Source organism: Medicago truncatula, chromosome 7, assembly GCF_003473485.1.
Source record: "Medicago truncatula cultivar Jemalong A17 chromosome 7, MtrunA17r5.0-ANR, whole genome shotgun sequence".
In the NCBI taxonomy this organism is placed as follows: Eukaryota; Viridiplantae; Streptophyta; class Magnoliopsida; order Fabales; family Fabaceae; genus Medicago; species Medicago truncatula.
Genome location: NC_053048.1, coordinates 36,022,720 through 36,038,029, shown reverse-complemented (window position 1 = coordinate 36,038,029; position 15,310 = coordinate 36,022,720). Strand labels below are relative to the sequence as shown.

At 36.2% G+C, this 15,310-nt stretch overlaps 1 protein-coding gene across 1 annotated transcript; it reads left to right on the top strand.

Moving 5' to 3' along the window:
• The first annotated feature begins 2,000 nt into the window (after positions 1-2,000).
• Positions 2,001-15,075, top strand: LOC11442155 (mediator of RNA polymerase II transcription subunit 12). The gene is given in 14 exon segments (XM_003623915.4): positions 2,001-2,254; positions 3,071-3,218; positions 3,331-3,545; positions 4,924-4,986; positions 5,208-5,313; positions 5,561-5,629; positions 5,772-5,825; positions 6,170-6,277; positions 6,821-6,967; positions 7,055-7,402; positions 7,523-9,885; positions 10,391-13,003; positions 13,232-13,544; positions 14,133-15,075. Coding segments are annotated over 12 exon segments (6,741 nt in total). The 5' UTR covers positions 2,001-2,254; positions 3,071-3,218; positions 3,331-3,417; the 3' UTR covers positions 14,562-15,075.
• The last annotated feature ends 235 nt before the right edge of the window (positions 15,076-15,310 follow it).

The following is a 15,310-nucleotide window of genomic DNA, read 5'->3' as shown; positions in this document are numbered from 1 at the left end:
GAACACCCAAAAAATGGGGCACATTGTGCCAAAAATTCAGAGGAAAAACTGTTCGGATTATATAATCCAAATTATATTATTACAAATATCGAGCATGTTTGTTACAGAGGCAACCAGTTTAAGGGTCATACTAATCATAATCGCTAGTCATTGATAATTGTTTCCGCCGTGTCTCAGTCCAAAATTTAGTTTTTGTGATAGAAGGGACTTCGTCCATCAAAATCCAAAATTCTATCGGATTTAGACTTTTAATTTTTTTTTGCATATTCTCATGAAAATCATAACAAATTTGCATTAGTTTTATTTGATTTTTTAAAAAAAATTATGGTATTTTTATATTTTATTTCACATGTTTGATCATTTTTTTACTTTATTTATTTTTTGTTGTTTTTAAAAGCGAATTCGGAGTATATTTCGGAGTATATTTTTTGTTGTTTTTCACATGATAGAATTTCGGATGTACATCCGAAATATACTCCGAATTCGTTTTTAAAAACAACAAAAAATAAATAAAGTAAAAAAATGATCAAACATGTGAAATAAAATATAAAAATACCATAATTTTTTTTTAAAAATCAAATAAAACTAGTGCAAATTTGTTCTGATTTTCATGAGAATATGCAAAAAAAATTTAAAAGTCTAAACGATAGAATTTTGAATTTTGATGGACGAAGTCCCTTCTATCACAAAAACTGAATTTTGGACTGAGACACGGCGGAAACAACTATCAATGACTTAAAATACAAGAGCGAGGGTTATGATGATTAGTATGACCTTTAAACTGGTTGCATGTGTAACAAAAATGCTCAATATTTGTAATAATATAGTTTGGATTATATAATCCGAACAGTTTTTCCTCTGAATTTTTGGCACAATGCGCCCCATTTTTTGGGTGTTCAGATTATAAAATTAAAATCGGTGAAAAATTCAGTTTTCTTTCCCAAAATAAGGGAAACATACATTTCATATATAATCCGAACGTAAGTAAACAAGGACGCGCGATAAATGGATATGATGAAAAAAAGTAAATAGTTAAAAAATAATAATAATAAAAAAAAGTCAAAGCCCTCGTAACTTAGCACCCCCAAAGAAGGTGCAATTTAATTTGGGAAAGACTAGTTTTTTCCCATCATGGGAAAGTAAGTTTTAACCATTAGATCTAATGAAGAATACACTCTTATCATACTCCCTCAACACTCAATTTTTCTCCCTCCCTCCCTCTTCAACCACACAAACATCAACCAAATTTCTCACTTTCTCTCTCTACGTCCTCCTCCTCTCCTCCCTCTCGGAACAGTACCATCATAACCACCACCACCATGTTTAACACCTAGATCTCCCTCACTTTCTCTATATTTTGTGATGATTTTGGATTTTTTTTTAAATTTCTTATTTTTCATTCCTAATTTTCTAGATTTATAATTAATTTTGTGAGATGAAAATAATAATGGAAAGATGAACAATCATATGCTCTGAAATTTTTGGTATAAGGGAGTTGATTTTCTGTTATGTACAGATTAGTTGCTGATAGAAAAACTAGAAAACCAAAAGGTCATGGATTTTGTGAGTATAAGGATGAAGAATTGAAGAAAAGATTATTCTTTTGATATTGATAGAGAAAACACATTGTATAAGTGTTGAATTAAAGAAGAGATCGAGTTGTGAGATGTGTTACGGTTCAAAACTTCTAATACCGTTACAGTAAAAAAGGCACAAAAGTAGGGGAGAAGGATGGTGGTGGAAGATGATGAAGAAAAAAATAGTGTGTTGAAAGACCATGATAAAATTGTGTTCCCTATTTAATCAAATGGTTAAAAACTAACTTTCCCATGGTGGAAAAAAACAAGCCTTTCTCAAATTAAATGGCACCTCCAAAGAACCGTCTTCTTTTCTCTCCTATTTTCTTACACTTTCCCTCTCTTTCTGTCAAAGTTGCAATTTTTTCTTTCCAGGTATACCCTCCAAACTTTCCCTTTCTAATTCTTTAAAATCCGTTAAATTTCCCATTATTTTTTTTTTTTAACGAAACCCCCTTTTGTTTTATTCTGCGGAATTCTCAATCAAAAACCCTAATTTTATTTACGCTTCCATTTCCCCAATTTTCAACTATTCAATTTCGTCCTGAAAAAACCCTAGCTTTTGGATCGCGCTTAGGAGTTCGAATTTCGTAGAATTAGATTCGATTTTGTAGATTTTTTTTTGAAATTGCATGGATTTCTGATCATAAAGTTGAGATCTTTCAACGATTCAGCTGGTGGGTTGTCTCTTCAATTCTTGCCCCTTTTATTGTTTAGCTCTGGTAGGGAAAATAAGCTTAAAAAAGGGCTTTTTTTAATCATAATGTGTTATTAATGTTATATGATACGGTTCAAGTTCCACTTCATATGGGGTATTTGCCCCTTTTAATTTTATGGGTTTTTGTCGAATTTCATAGTGTAGCAACATTTTAATTCTAATGCAATGTTTCCAATTGTAATGATTAAATTCTGTTTCAATGTCCATAGTTTAATTCATTTGTATGATTCATGCGATCATGTTTGGGTTGGTAGATAGGGGAGGTGTCTTTGTATTCAAGGTTTCTAACTTCATTGGTATGTTTGAACTGTTTCTTAGAAAAAGAGTATTACATTGTTAGGTATTTAGGTTTCCTTTGTTCTGGTAATTAGTATGTTGGAAAGTAGATTCAACGCGGACAAGAGTTTCTAACTTCATTGGAAAGTAGGGGAGGTGTCTTTGTATTTAAGGTTTCTAACTTCATTGGTATGTTTGTACTGTTTCTTAGAAAAAAGCATTACATTGTTAGGTATTTAGGTTTTCTTTGTTCTGGTAATTAGTATGTTGGAAAGTAGATTCAACGCGGACAAGAGTTTACAATATGTTGCATTCCTTGTATTCCAAGTAAAACATTCAGACTAGAGTATGTATATTCTTTATTTTATTTATTGGAACATGCTCATTGGCTATGAGTTGTACTCTTCTGATGCAAAATTGGTGTTTCATAATGGTTCTTAGGGTGATTTCATTAGAGTCTTTTGTTTTTGTTAAATTTGTTACTCTTTTTGTAGTTCAGGTGAGAATAGTAGTGCTCTGCATTACACGTTTGGGTCCACAAGTTGTGTCTCAAGATCGAGGTTTATAGTTTTTGGGGCATTAGAATTTCATTACATATTCTTTAGAAGCTGAAGGCTGTTCAATTTGGCATAGATTTGACACGTAAGGTCAGTTGCTGTAATTATTAAATCAGTTATGTGTCGTTTTTTTAAATCTCTTTGCTACACTTTTTCATTGTAGTTTTTAGCTTTATAATTGCTTTGGTTGAAAATGGCACAGGAATATTTTCAACGAAGCAGTTCAATTAGCACTGCTACTTGTAGTGGCTTGATGCTGAAGGCAGTATGCCGGTTATAGTCGGGGGAAATGCAAAGGTATCATGCTGGCAGCTGCACTAGTGCAGTTAATAACAATACAATTGGTGGGCCATCGGCTAGAGACATTGGAAGAATTGATTCATCTTCCTTGCCACCCAACTTTCCTGTTAGTTCAAGGTAAGATACTGTCAAGTGACATTGTCCTTTTAGAATCTTTTTGCAATTTTGATTGTGACTGTTCCACGTGCGATAATGTACTGCCTATTCTGAATTGTGATACAGCTTCTCATGCTTCTGTGTCTGTTAGCTATTAACTTGCAATAGCGATTGATTTTCTTCACTTGATGTCATTTTGAAACTAGAAAACTATTACAAAGCTGGTTCATTTTTCTCAAGTAATTAGAATATTATAGTTATTAGTTTTAGTATTTATTACAGGATCGAACAATGTATATTTCCTTAATTATGTCGGTTCTATTTCTATATAATGGTTAAGTATCAATCCTATTTTCATCTTAGGTTCTGTTATTTTTTCAAAACAGTGCCTCAGTATTTTACTAGAGATTGTTAAATTAAAATTTGTAGGAACAGTTCAAATATTTAACCTCCTAGATGTGTTGATTAATAACTGGAGAAAATGGCATCACATTCACATGTGGGATTTTGCTTCTTGAAATTTAATGCTTTATTATGCTGAATTAATAAAGTACTGTCTGAAATAGTATTTTGACTTAAAGTTAGGAGTAATAATCATATGATTTCCATATAAAACCAGAGAATGGTAGCAATTGTGCAGGAGTTTGTGTATACAACAACAACCAAGCCTTATCCCACTAAGCTGGGTCGGCTTCATGGATCAAATTACGCCATAATTAAGTGGAGTGTCCGGGGTTCGAACCCCAGCCCTTTCTTTATAACAAAGAGGAGTTTGTGTATATAATTATATATTGTTTGTGTGTGTGTGTCTTCTATTATTTGTTTTTTTGGTCTCATTCTATCATTTAAATAAGCAAAACTTTTTATTTTTTAATTATTACCACTTTATTTTTTCTTTTTGGCAAAACCACTTTTTGTTAATGATGCCATTAAACCGAAGTATCATAGGTTCAGAATTGTGTTAAACATGAAGGATGAAAGCCCGTTATTCGGGGTTGGGGTGCTGTTTTTTTCTTTTCTTTTCTAAAACTACTTTTTTAATGATTGAAGATATAGTAGAGATTTTTAAAGTGTTGTTATACATTTTTATAAATTATTTAATGATCCAAATCATGATGCTGTAACATAGGTTTGTGAAATTTTATATCACAAACAGGGAGGTTATATTCTGAGTCAACCAACAGTTAGTAAAATGTGTGGTCTGACTTTATGTCGACTTAGCATTTGAAACATTCCTTTGATCTAATGTAGAAATTTTGCCCTAGTTGTTTCAGTTATGAAGAGTTTGTTTAATTTGGCACTCAGTAATAATATGGTCTGTATGAATACTGTTTTGTTATGCTAAATCAATTATCTGATGCTGTTAATCACTTTCGACCCAATGGTTTTGTGATTTCAGGCGACTTCCACCACCATTTACCCTGTACAAGTTGAAGTGTGATAAAGAGCCCCTGAACTCTAGGTAGTTCATTAATGTAAACTTTTGTATGTATGCTGTTAGTATCAAAGAGATTTGCTGATACACTGGTTGGATGCCATTGTTTCTTGGTATTTTCTTTTATATCTTGTTATTCTACATTATTAAGGTGGTGATAATATGAACTCTGCAGTATTTAATTTTACTATGTTTCCTTATTTTGTAGTTGTTTAATTTTAAGTATAGATACTTCTATCTAATCTCAGGCTTGGACCCCCAGACTTTAACCCTCAAACACCAAATTGCCCTGAGGAGACTCTCACCAAAGAATATTTGCAATCTGGATATAGAGACACAGTTGAGGGGCTTGAGGTACATCATTAAATTTTAATTGTGTTGATATAAAATAAATGATGTAAAATGGCAATACATCATTTATTGATTTGGTCTGGTATGTACTTGAGTATGTCAACTTTGATTCAAGATGGTTGAAATTGTGATCTAGGCATTTGTATATTCTTGATTGTTTTCCTTGACGAGTCATTGAAAATCAATCAGTGATTCCAAAAGAGCTGATTTTTAGCTGTTTATAACATGGAATTACTTCATATGTCTTCAGGAAGCCAGAGAAATATTGCTGACCCAAATTCCTCATTTTAACAAGACAATTGTCCTTAATTGCAAAGAGGTGACTCAGTTGTCTTTGTGAGAGATTTATCATCTGTTGTTTCTATAACTATGCTGTGAATTTAATGCAAATTCTCCACATTTGGTTTTTGTATTCATTGCATGTCTTTGTAGGTTAACTTTGTCTTTCATCTTCTCTCCAGGCTATTAGAAAACGACTAAGGGCCATCAATGAATCTCGTGTTCAAAAGCGGAAGGTGATTACAGATTATTTTTATTATGTTATATAATTGAGGAGTGCTATGGACACTCTGCACCCACTCTCTTATTGAGTGAAACCCACATGGGTCCCACACTATGGAAATGGATCCCACATAAAGTGGTGAGACCCACATGAGTTTCACCCAATAAAAAAGTGAGTGTTAGAAAGAGTGTTCCTAGCCTTTCTCTATATAATTGTGCTTGTTGAACATTATGTCTGCCTCTTAAGATATGCCCAAATTTGTTTTATTTCTATTATTTTGGGATTGGTGGGTCCTTCCTACCCCAGTTTGTTAGGAAGGTATTTGGTCTACATAATATCCAGTACTTACTTTGACAGGCTGGTCAAGTCTATGGAGTGGCTCTTTCAGGATCACAACTTTCGAAGCCCGGTGTTTTCCCTGAACAAAGACCATGTTCTGAAGACTTCCGGAAGAAATGGATTGAGGTATTAATTAATTCTGCTTCATTCTTTCCGCAACTTTCCATATACATTACTTTTCTTGTTCTTCATTTCTATCAGAATACTAGGATGATTGGTTTATTGTTAGTTAGGTTGGCTTGTACCGGTAGTACCGATATTAGACCAAATTATTAGTATAAGTAAATAGTCTAACACTAATCAATATTCAGTTGATTATTGTTTACCTTCTTTCATTATGTCCCTCCCCCCTAACCATATAATTCTTGTATGTTGAAATAGTAGGTTCTAGGTAAAGAGATGGAAATTCAAGAAAAACAGCTAACAACATGATGTGAGACATATTACATGCATCACACACTTACCCTAACCTGTTGTTTATAAAGCAAATGTGGATGTATACATCAATTATTCTATAAGTTCCTATAAAGATTGCATAGGCTTTTTGTTGTCTAGGCTGATGTTGATGTTAAATCCTTGAATACTTTTGTAGATATTGCTTGATAGTGCTTATTTTCCTGGGATATTTTTTCTGGTACTATCATTTTTATATGCTAATTGTTTTTATAGGGCTTATCTCAACAGCACAAGCGATTGCGTTCTTTGGCCGATCATGTTCCTCAATATAGACGGAAATCAGTTTTAGAGGTTCTTATTAGGAATAATGTTCCTTTGCCAAGGGCAACCTGGTTTGTAAAAGTTACATACCTCAATTTGGTAAGAATGCAAAATGTTATATAATTTACTTAAAGGCACCCCTTTTCAATATTGAAGGTAACTTATGTTTGAGCTTTGAACTTGCAGGTTCGTTCTGGTTCTGCCAGTGTTCCCTCTGGGGGGACTAATGACAAAACACAGCTGTCTTGTTCTGAGCTTTGGACCAAAGATATTATCGAATACTTGCAAACTCTTCTGGATGATTTTTTCTCAAAAAATACTTCTCATTCTATTCATAATCGAGATCGATCACCCCAAATCCCTTATATGACGTCAGTTAAGCATAGAAGTAACCAATTATTACCAGTTTCTAATGGTGAAGAACCATCTTTACATTTTAGATGGTGGTATGTTGTTCGGCTTCTGCAGTGGCATCATGCTGAAGGACTGCTTCTTCCTTCTCTTGTCATCGACTGGGTCTTACGTCAACTACAGGTAATTGCATAAAACAAGTTTTATGTGCTCATACATATAAAGCTGATCATTTTATGTATTTTTCTGATTCCAATCCTTCAGACTTCAGGCTTTGATTTTTCACTCTTCCGTTTCTTTCAGGAAAAGCAATTGCTTGAGATTTGGCAGCTGCTTTTGCCTATTGTATATGGCTTTTTAGAAATTGTTGTTCTATCTCAAACATATGTACGCACTTTTGCTGGAGTAGCTCTTCGTATTATTCGTGATCCTGCTCCAGGTGGATCGGATCTAGTAGATAATTCCCGGAGGGCATATACGACTGCGGCTCTGATTGAGATGCTCCGGTATTTAATACTTGCAGTTCCAGAAACTTTCGTTGCTTTGGATTGCTTTCCTTTGCCATCCTCTGTAGTTTCGCTTGCAATTAATGATGGTAATTTTGCACCAAAAGCAATTGAAGCTGCAGATAAGATAAAAAGTAGTTCAGCAGATGTGTGTATATTTAGAAGTAAAGGCCTTGATGTGCGATATGAATCACTGGCGTTTGATCGTGTTATTTCGAGCATTCAAAAACATGCAGAAAACCTCACAAAGGCTGTAAGCCCAGGGTATCCAGGTCACTGTCTGGCTAAAGCTGCACAAGCCTTGGATAAATCTCTTGTACTTGGTGATTTATGTGAAGCATTCAAATATCTTTTTGAAGACCTATATGATGAACCTGCATCTGATGATTGGGTTGCAAAAGTTAGCCCTTGCTTAAGGTTATCCCTGAATGTTTAGTATTTTCTTTGTGAATGGGCAACATGTGATTTTAGGAATTTTCGGACTGCTCCTCCATGTGATATAAAGTTCACGGGTAAGAAAGATATTTCCCAAGTGCATATAGCAGTTAGAATTTTAAAGATGAAGCTGAGGAATATGCATACTTTATCAACACAAATGAATGGAAGCACTCATCATGGAGCTGGTTATTTGGCAAAATGTTCAAGTCAGCAGAATAATTGGAATTATGGATGCAAAATAAAATCTAGCTCAAAAACTATGAATCAGATTATCCGGTCTTCAATTGCATTTGAAAGCCCGGGTCCTCTACATGATATCATAGTTTGCTGGATTGATCAGCATATCGTGCATAAAGGAGAAGGCCTCAAGCGCTTGCATCTCTTTATAGTGGAACTAATTTGTGCAGGCATTTTTTACCCTTTGGCTTATGTACGCCAGCTGATAGTGAGTGGGATCATGGATACCAGTGTAAATATGGTTGACCTAGAGAGACAAAAGAGACACCGTCGAATCGTGAAGCAGCTTCCTGGGAACTTCATTCGTCATGCTTTGGAAGAATCAAAGATTATTGAAGGACCACTGCTTATTGAAGCCTTACATGATTACTTGAATGAGCGGCGCCTCATACTTCGTGGTTCCTTTAGTGAGAACCATGACAATGCAAGTAGTGCCAATGGTTTTGCAGTCAATCAAAAACATTGTACATCTTCAGCAAAAGACGGGTCTTCTACAGTATCAATCGATCAGCGGAAAACTATTCCTTCAAGTAAAATTTCTTATAAAGCTGAGAAGGATGGCAATGGTGTTGACGACCTGAAGAAAGCCATCTCAGTATTGTTACAGCTACCAAAAAGTTTATCTAATTTGACCATAACTGGATTGGGTGAATCTCAAGGCAGTGTGAAAAGACCTTTTAGGTGCCACAACAAGATTGATGTCATGGAGGCTACACCTGGGTGTGAAGAATGTAGAAGAGCAAAGAAACAAAAATTGAGTGAGGAAAGAAGTTCATTTGTTCAAGCTCATTTTCCAGTTTTATCTGATGATGAAGATACATGGTGGGTGAAGAAAGAGCTAAAACCTTTGGAGCCTCTCAAAGTTGAACAACCACTTAAGACAACTAAGCAGGTTGCTAAGAGTAGGCAAAAGACTGTGCGCAAAACCCAAAGTCTTGCTCAACTGGCTGCTTCTAGAATTGAGGGTAGCCAAGGGGCATCAACAAGTCATGTGTGTGATATTAAGGTAAATTGCCCTCACCATAGAACTGCTATGGATGGAGATACGACAAAATTTGTTGACGGAATCCAAACCAGTCAATTTGAGGATATTGTTTCAACAGGAAGAGCACTAAAACGCCTTCGCTTTGTTGAGAAAAGGGAAATAACAGTTTGGCTGATGACCGTAATTAGGCAGCTTATTGGAGACACTGAAAAAAGTATTGGTAAAGTTGGCCAGTTTGGCAGGCCTGTAACCACTGTGGATGATAGAAGTTCAATACGGTGGAAACTCGGGGAGGATGAACTTTCTGCTATACTTTATCTGATGGATATATCCGATGATTTAGTACCAGCTATCAAGTTCCTCCTGTGGTTGCTACCAAAGGTTTGCAGTAGCCCGAATTCTACAAGTCATAGTGGAAGAAATGTTTCAATGCTGCCAAGAAATGTGGATAACCAAGTTTGCAATGTCAGAGAAGCTTTTCTGCTATCATCACTGAGAAGGTTTGTACTAAACTTTGTTTATGTAGTTTTATTGGTTGTCTCAGTCAAATTTGCTATTTTGTTTCTTTGATGAGTTTATGTGCTCTTCTTCCAACTTTCACTTCTAATCCATTAGTGTTTTGCTGGTTTATTTTAATAACATTGGGCCTTTTATTGTTATACTTAGAATTATTATTACTTTGTTTTAAAGAAGTAGTTGGAAAATGTTGTATCTCAGTGCTTCATATGCTCCTTTTGTTTTTCATTAAAAATAAATAAATCAAGTTTGGTATCATTTAATTATTTTTTACTCCAATAATTCAGGCTTTCCCAATTAGAAATCCTTTTTCTAATGGTTGATAACATAAACCATTCTGTCTTGTTATAAGGGCCAGTTGCTAGTTTGTAGTTTTAGAATGAAATGCAGGTTTGACATTATGTTTGCCATGCTTTTCTATGAGCTCCCAAGTTATCCCCCTCTTTCTTTTTATAACCTTCATCACTGAACAAGTGCTTTATGATGCAGGTATGAGAACATTCTTGCTACATCAGATCTTATTCCTGAAGCTCTGTCCTCTGTAGTGCAGCGGGCAACGACTATTATAGCATCTAATGGACGAGTTTCAGGTTCAGGTGCCCTAGCTTTTGCCCGTTATTTGTTGAAAAAATATAGCAATGTGGTCAGCGTCATTGAGTGGGAGAAAAATTTCAAAACTACATGTGATAAGAGACTTGCTTCTGAACTTGAGTTTGGAGGACGATTAGTTGATGCAGAGTGTGGGCTTCCCCTTGGTGTTCCTGCAGGAGTTGAGGACCCGGATGATTATTTCCGTCAAAAGATAAGTGGGGGTCGGTTACCATCCAGGGTAGCCTCAGGCATGAGAGATGTTGTACAGCGTAATGTGGAAGAAGCGTTTCACTATCTTTTTGGAAAGGACAGAAAGCTCTTTGCTGCTGGAACACCGAAAGGTCCTACTTTAGAAAAATGGGATAATGGATATCAAATTGCTCAACAAATAGTTATGGGTCTAATGGATTGCATCAGGCAGACTGGTGGTGCTGCTCAAGAAGGAGATCCCTCATTGGTCACGTCTGCGGTATCTGCCATTGTTGGCAGTGTTGGGCCATCTTTAGCAAAGTTGCCCGATTTTTCTGCTGGTAATAATCATCCAAATGCATCACTGGCAACAAGTTCATTGAGTTATGCTAAATGCATCATGCGAATGCATATAACATGTTTGTGTCTGCTTAAGGAGGCCTTGGGAGAACGTCAGAGCCGTGTATTTGATATTGCTCTTGCAACAGAAGCATCTAATACTCTTGCTGGAGTTTTTGCTCCAAGTAAAGCATCTAGAAATCAGTTTCAAATGTCACCTGAAACCCACGATACTAGTGCTACTATGTCAAATGATGCTGTAAACAGCTCTAGTAAAATCGTCCTCGCAAGAACAACGAAAATTGCTGCTTCTGTTTCTGCACTTATCGTGGGTGCAATTATATATGGTGTTACCAGCCTGGAGAGAATGGTAACTGTTCTCAGGTTAAAGGAGGGCCTTGATGTAATTCAATTTGTAAGAAGCTCAAGATCCAATTCAAATGGAAGTGCACGTTCTGTTGGGGCTATTAAGGTGGACTGTTCAGTTGAAGTACATCTCCATTGGTTTAGATTGCTTGTTGGAAACTGCAGAACCATATGTGAAGGTTTAGTGGTGGATCTCTTGAGCGAACCATCCATTGTAGCTCTTTCAAGAATGCAGCGTATGCTTCCTCTAAGTTTGGTCTTTCCACCTGCCTATTTAATATTTGCTTTTGTTATGTGGCGGCCCTTCATTATGAACGCTAATGTAGCCATACGCGAAGACACAAATCAACTTTATCAGACTCTAACAACGGGCATAAACGATGCAATAAAACATCTGCCTTTTCGAGATGCATGTTTAAGAGATTCTCAAGGTCTTTATGATCTTATGGCTGCAGATACAAGTGATTTGGAGTTTGCTACCTTTCTAGAGTTGAATGGCTCTGATATGCGTTTAAATTCCACAGCGTTTGTTCCGCTTCGGGCTAGACTTTTTTTAAATGCCATCATTGATCGTAAGATGCCACAGTCTATTTATACAAAGGACGGTGGAAGCCAGATTTCTGGGCATGGTGAATCTAAAATTCAATTTACCGACAGCAAGTCTAAGCTTGAGGATAAGCTTGTAGATGTTTTAGAGGCCCTGCAACCTGCCAAATTCCACTGGCAATGGGTTGAACTCAGGCTGCTTTTAAACGAGCTGTCTCTCATAGAAAAACTGCAGACACACGATATGTCATTGGCTAAGGCTATACAGTTGTCTTCACCGAGTCCTGAGAAGGCTGCTGCTTCTGAGAATGAGAACGATTTTATTCAAATAATCCTCACAAGATTACTTGTTAGACCCGATGCTGCACCCCTTTTCTCAGAGTTGATTCATCTTTTTGGGAAGTCGCTAGTGGATTCTATGTTGTCGCAGGCTAAATGGTTCCTCGTTGGTCAAGATGTCCTCGTTGGTCGAAAGACCATCAGACAACGTCTAATTAACATTGCAGAGAGCCAGAGATTTTCTATTAAGCCTCAGTTTTCGGAGCCCTGGGGTTGGTGTAGCCCATGTACTGATCCAATAACTATAAAGAGGGATAAAAGGAAAGTTGATTCTCTGTCACTTGAAGAAGGAGAAGTTGCTGAAGGAGTGGATGTGAAAAGGCCCCTAAAAGGGTTCTCTCAAGTTTTTGACTCTGAAGGTTCAACCATTAAGCAGTTGCATGAGACTGAGAGGGCTTTTCTTGAATTAATTCTTCCATGCATAGATCAAAGCTCCGATGAATCTCGTTATTCGTTCGCAAGTGATCTGATCAATCAATTATGTTCTATTGAGAAACTAATAGCTGCAGTTACTCGTGGTCCAGGTAAGCTGGCAGTAAGTTCACCTGTGACTGAAGGTCTGACAAATAAAGTAAATACCCGCAAAACTATAAAAGGTGGCAGCCCTGGATTAGCCAGACGACCAACATCTTCAACAGATTCTTCTCCACCTTCTCCTGCAGCTCTACGAGCCTCATTGTCATTACGGATACAGTTAATAATGAGATTCCTTCCCATTCTTTGCACAGACAGGTAACTAAGACAAATTTTCTATTCAAATGGCCCGCTAGGCCATGTCGTAGTATTTTCTTCTTCTTGGATTGGAGCATGTGTTGATGATGATAGTTCATTAACATGTTTTTTAAATCAAAAACTATTTCATGAATAAATTTTGGTGCTGGAAATCGACTAACTTCTGGCCGCATTAGTTTATCCATTATAGGCTGTAGATAGACAGTTTAACTAGATGAAATTTTGCAGGGAGCCCTCCGTGCGGAAGATGAGAAACACACTTGCCTCTGTAATTCTTCGACTACTTGGTAGTCAAGTTGTGCTTGAGGATGCAAACATTTTGGTTAATGCCACACACTCTTCTCATTCAAAGAGGGATGTGGAGTCACCTTCCAATGTTGCTTGTGTTGCTTTTCTAGATTCCTCTGTTGAGGGCCTTTTTGATCAGCTGTTGTTGATTTTGCATGGTTTGTTGAGTAGTAGTCCTCCATGCTGGCTTAGGTTGAAAGCTGCTTCAAAGACAGCCAACGAACCAACAAGAGAGTTGTTGGAGACTTTACAGGTTTGACCTTCCATCCTTTGATAGCTTCTAGTTTCTGTGATTGATCAAATTTAGCTACAAAGTTTATCTTTCATTGAACATTTTATCATTGTTTGACATTTGATTTAACACTAATTGTTGTTAACACAGAAAACTGGTTGGTGCAAAGACTCAACCACATTTTTTTTTTTTTTTTTAAGTATTGGGGGATTTTTGGGTTTCACATAAAATACACAGTTCCCTTTTATTTTCTATTTAATTTTTTTCGGTGTTCTTCTTCATCTTAAAAGTTCTGTTACTAATAAGATTCTTAATTCAATCAGAGAATTTTATTGTTTCACTATAGCAAATTTAATTAACGAATAAGTTGGAAAAGCTGTGATGAATGTTTATCTTTTCTTTCTTTCTTTCTCATCTTTGTCACTATCACTAAAACTTTGCAACTGCTGAACTTTTTTCTTTGCCATTTTTTCACGTCATTTCTGTTCAACCTATTTGGTAACCTCGGAATTTAAATTTTGTTATTATATCTAGGGATGATGTTGATTAGATAGAAGGATTTAGGCTACATTTGGCTTTTTTCTTCTGACTGTCTATTGTGTAATGCAGAATCACTTAGACTGCATGCAACTGCCAGACTCTATACGGTTGCGTATCCAAGCTGCAATGCCTGTACTCCCTCCTTCTACGCGATGTTCTTTCTCTTGCCAGCCACCATCTGTTGCGAATTCTTCTCTTGCATCTCTGCAATCCAACATTAAAAATTCTGGGTCTAATTCCGGCAGTTTGGCTACTTCTCAGAGGAGCCCAGTTCCACTATCAAGGACTGCGGCATCAGGGAAATCAAAACAACAGGACAATGATTTCGAAGTTGACCCTTGGACACTTTTAGAGGATGGTGCTGGATCTTGCCCTTCTGCAAGTAATGTTGGAAGTGGTGACCGTGTTAATATTCGTGCCGCCAGCTGGCTTAAAGGGGCTGTAAGGGTGAGAAGGACAGACCTTACTTATGTTGGTCCTGTGGATGAGGATAGCTGATCTACAAAATTTTTGATTGGTTTTGGAATATTGAAAGCATACCCCTCAGCAGGTGTAATTGTTGTTTCATTATCTATTTTTGATGCATGATTGGCGAAAAAATGCCGTCATTTTGTGCTTGCCCTTGTGTTGAACTTGAAGGGACATCATTTTGAGAAACAGGTAAAAGGGATGGGTTCTTTGGTGAAGAAAAGATGTTGTCACTAGTCCCATCCTGTGTTGGTCCTGACCTGGTTAACTTCTAACCTGTTAATTACACCCTCTCTCAAACCGGACTTGTGCATTTCTTTACACAGTTCAGGGGTTTGTTGTACATATAGGATGTTTTGTTTCACTTTTTCAATTTATTTGAGTAAAATATCTCAAGTGATTTATATATGTTTCTTTCTTTAGGAGTTCACATGCACACACGAGGGCACCTAACCAATCTTTCTTTTTGTAATATTCATCCATATTATCAAAATTATCCATGTCATATGGAGAATCTGCATGAAAAGCAACATTCAATTGTTTACTTGCAAGTCCATAGAGAACATCACAAAGTATCATTAGTTTAATTAAATACAGAGTGACACATCATAAGCTGTATTATATATCCATTCAATAATGGGTGCATTTGTTTTAGCTTTTTAAAAAAAAAAGATTGAGTTACAAAAAATTTAGAATCTATTTTTGGAGATTTTTTAAAAATCTGAATATATTTGTTTGTATACTACAAAAAAACAATTCACCTTTTAAAAAAAAGAAAG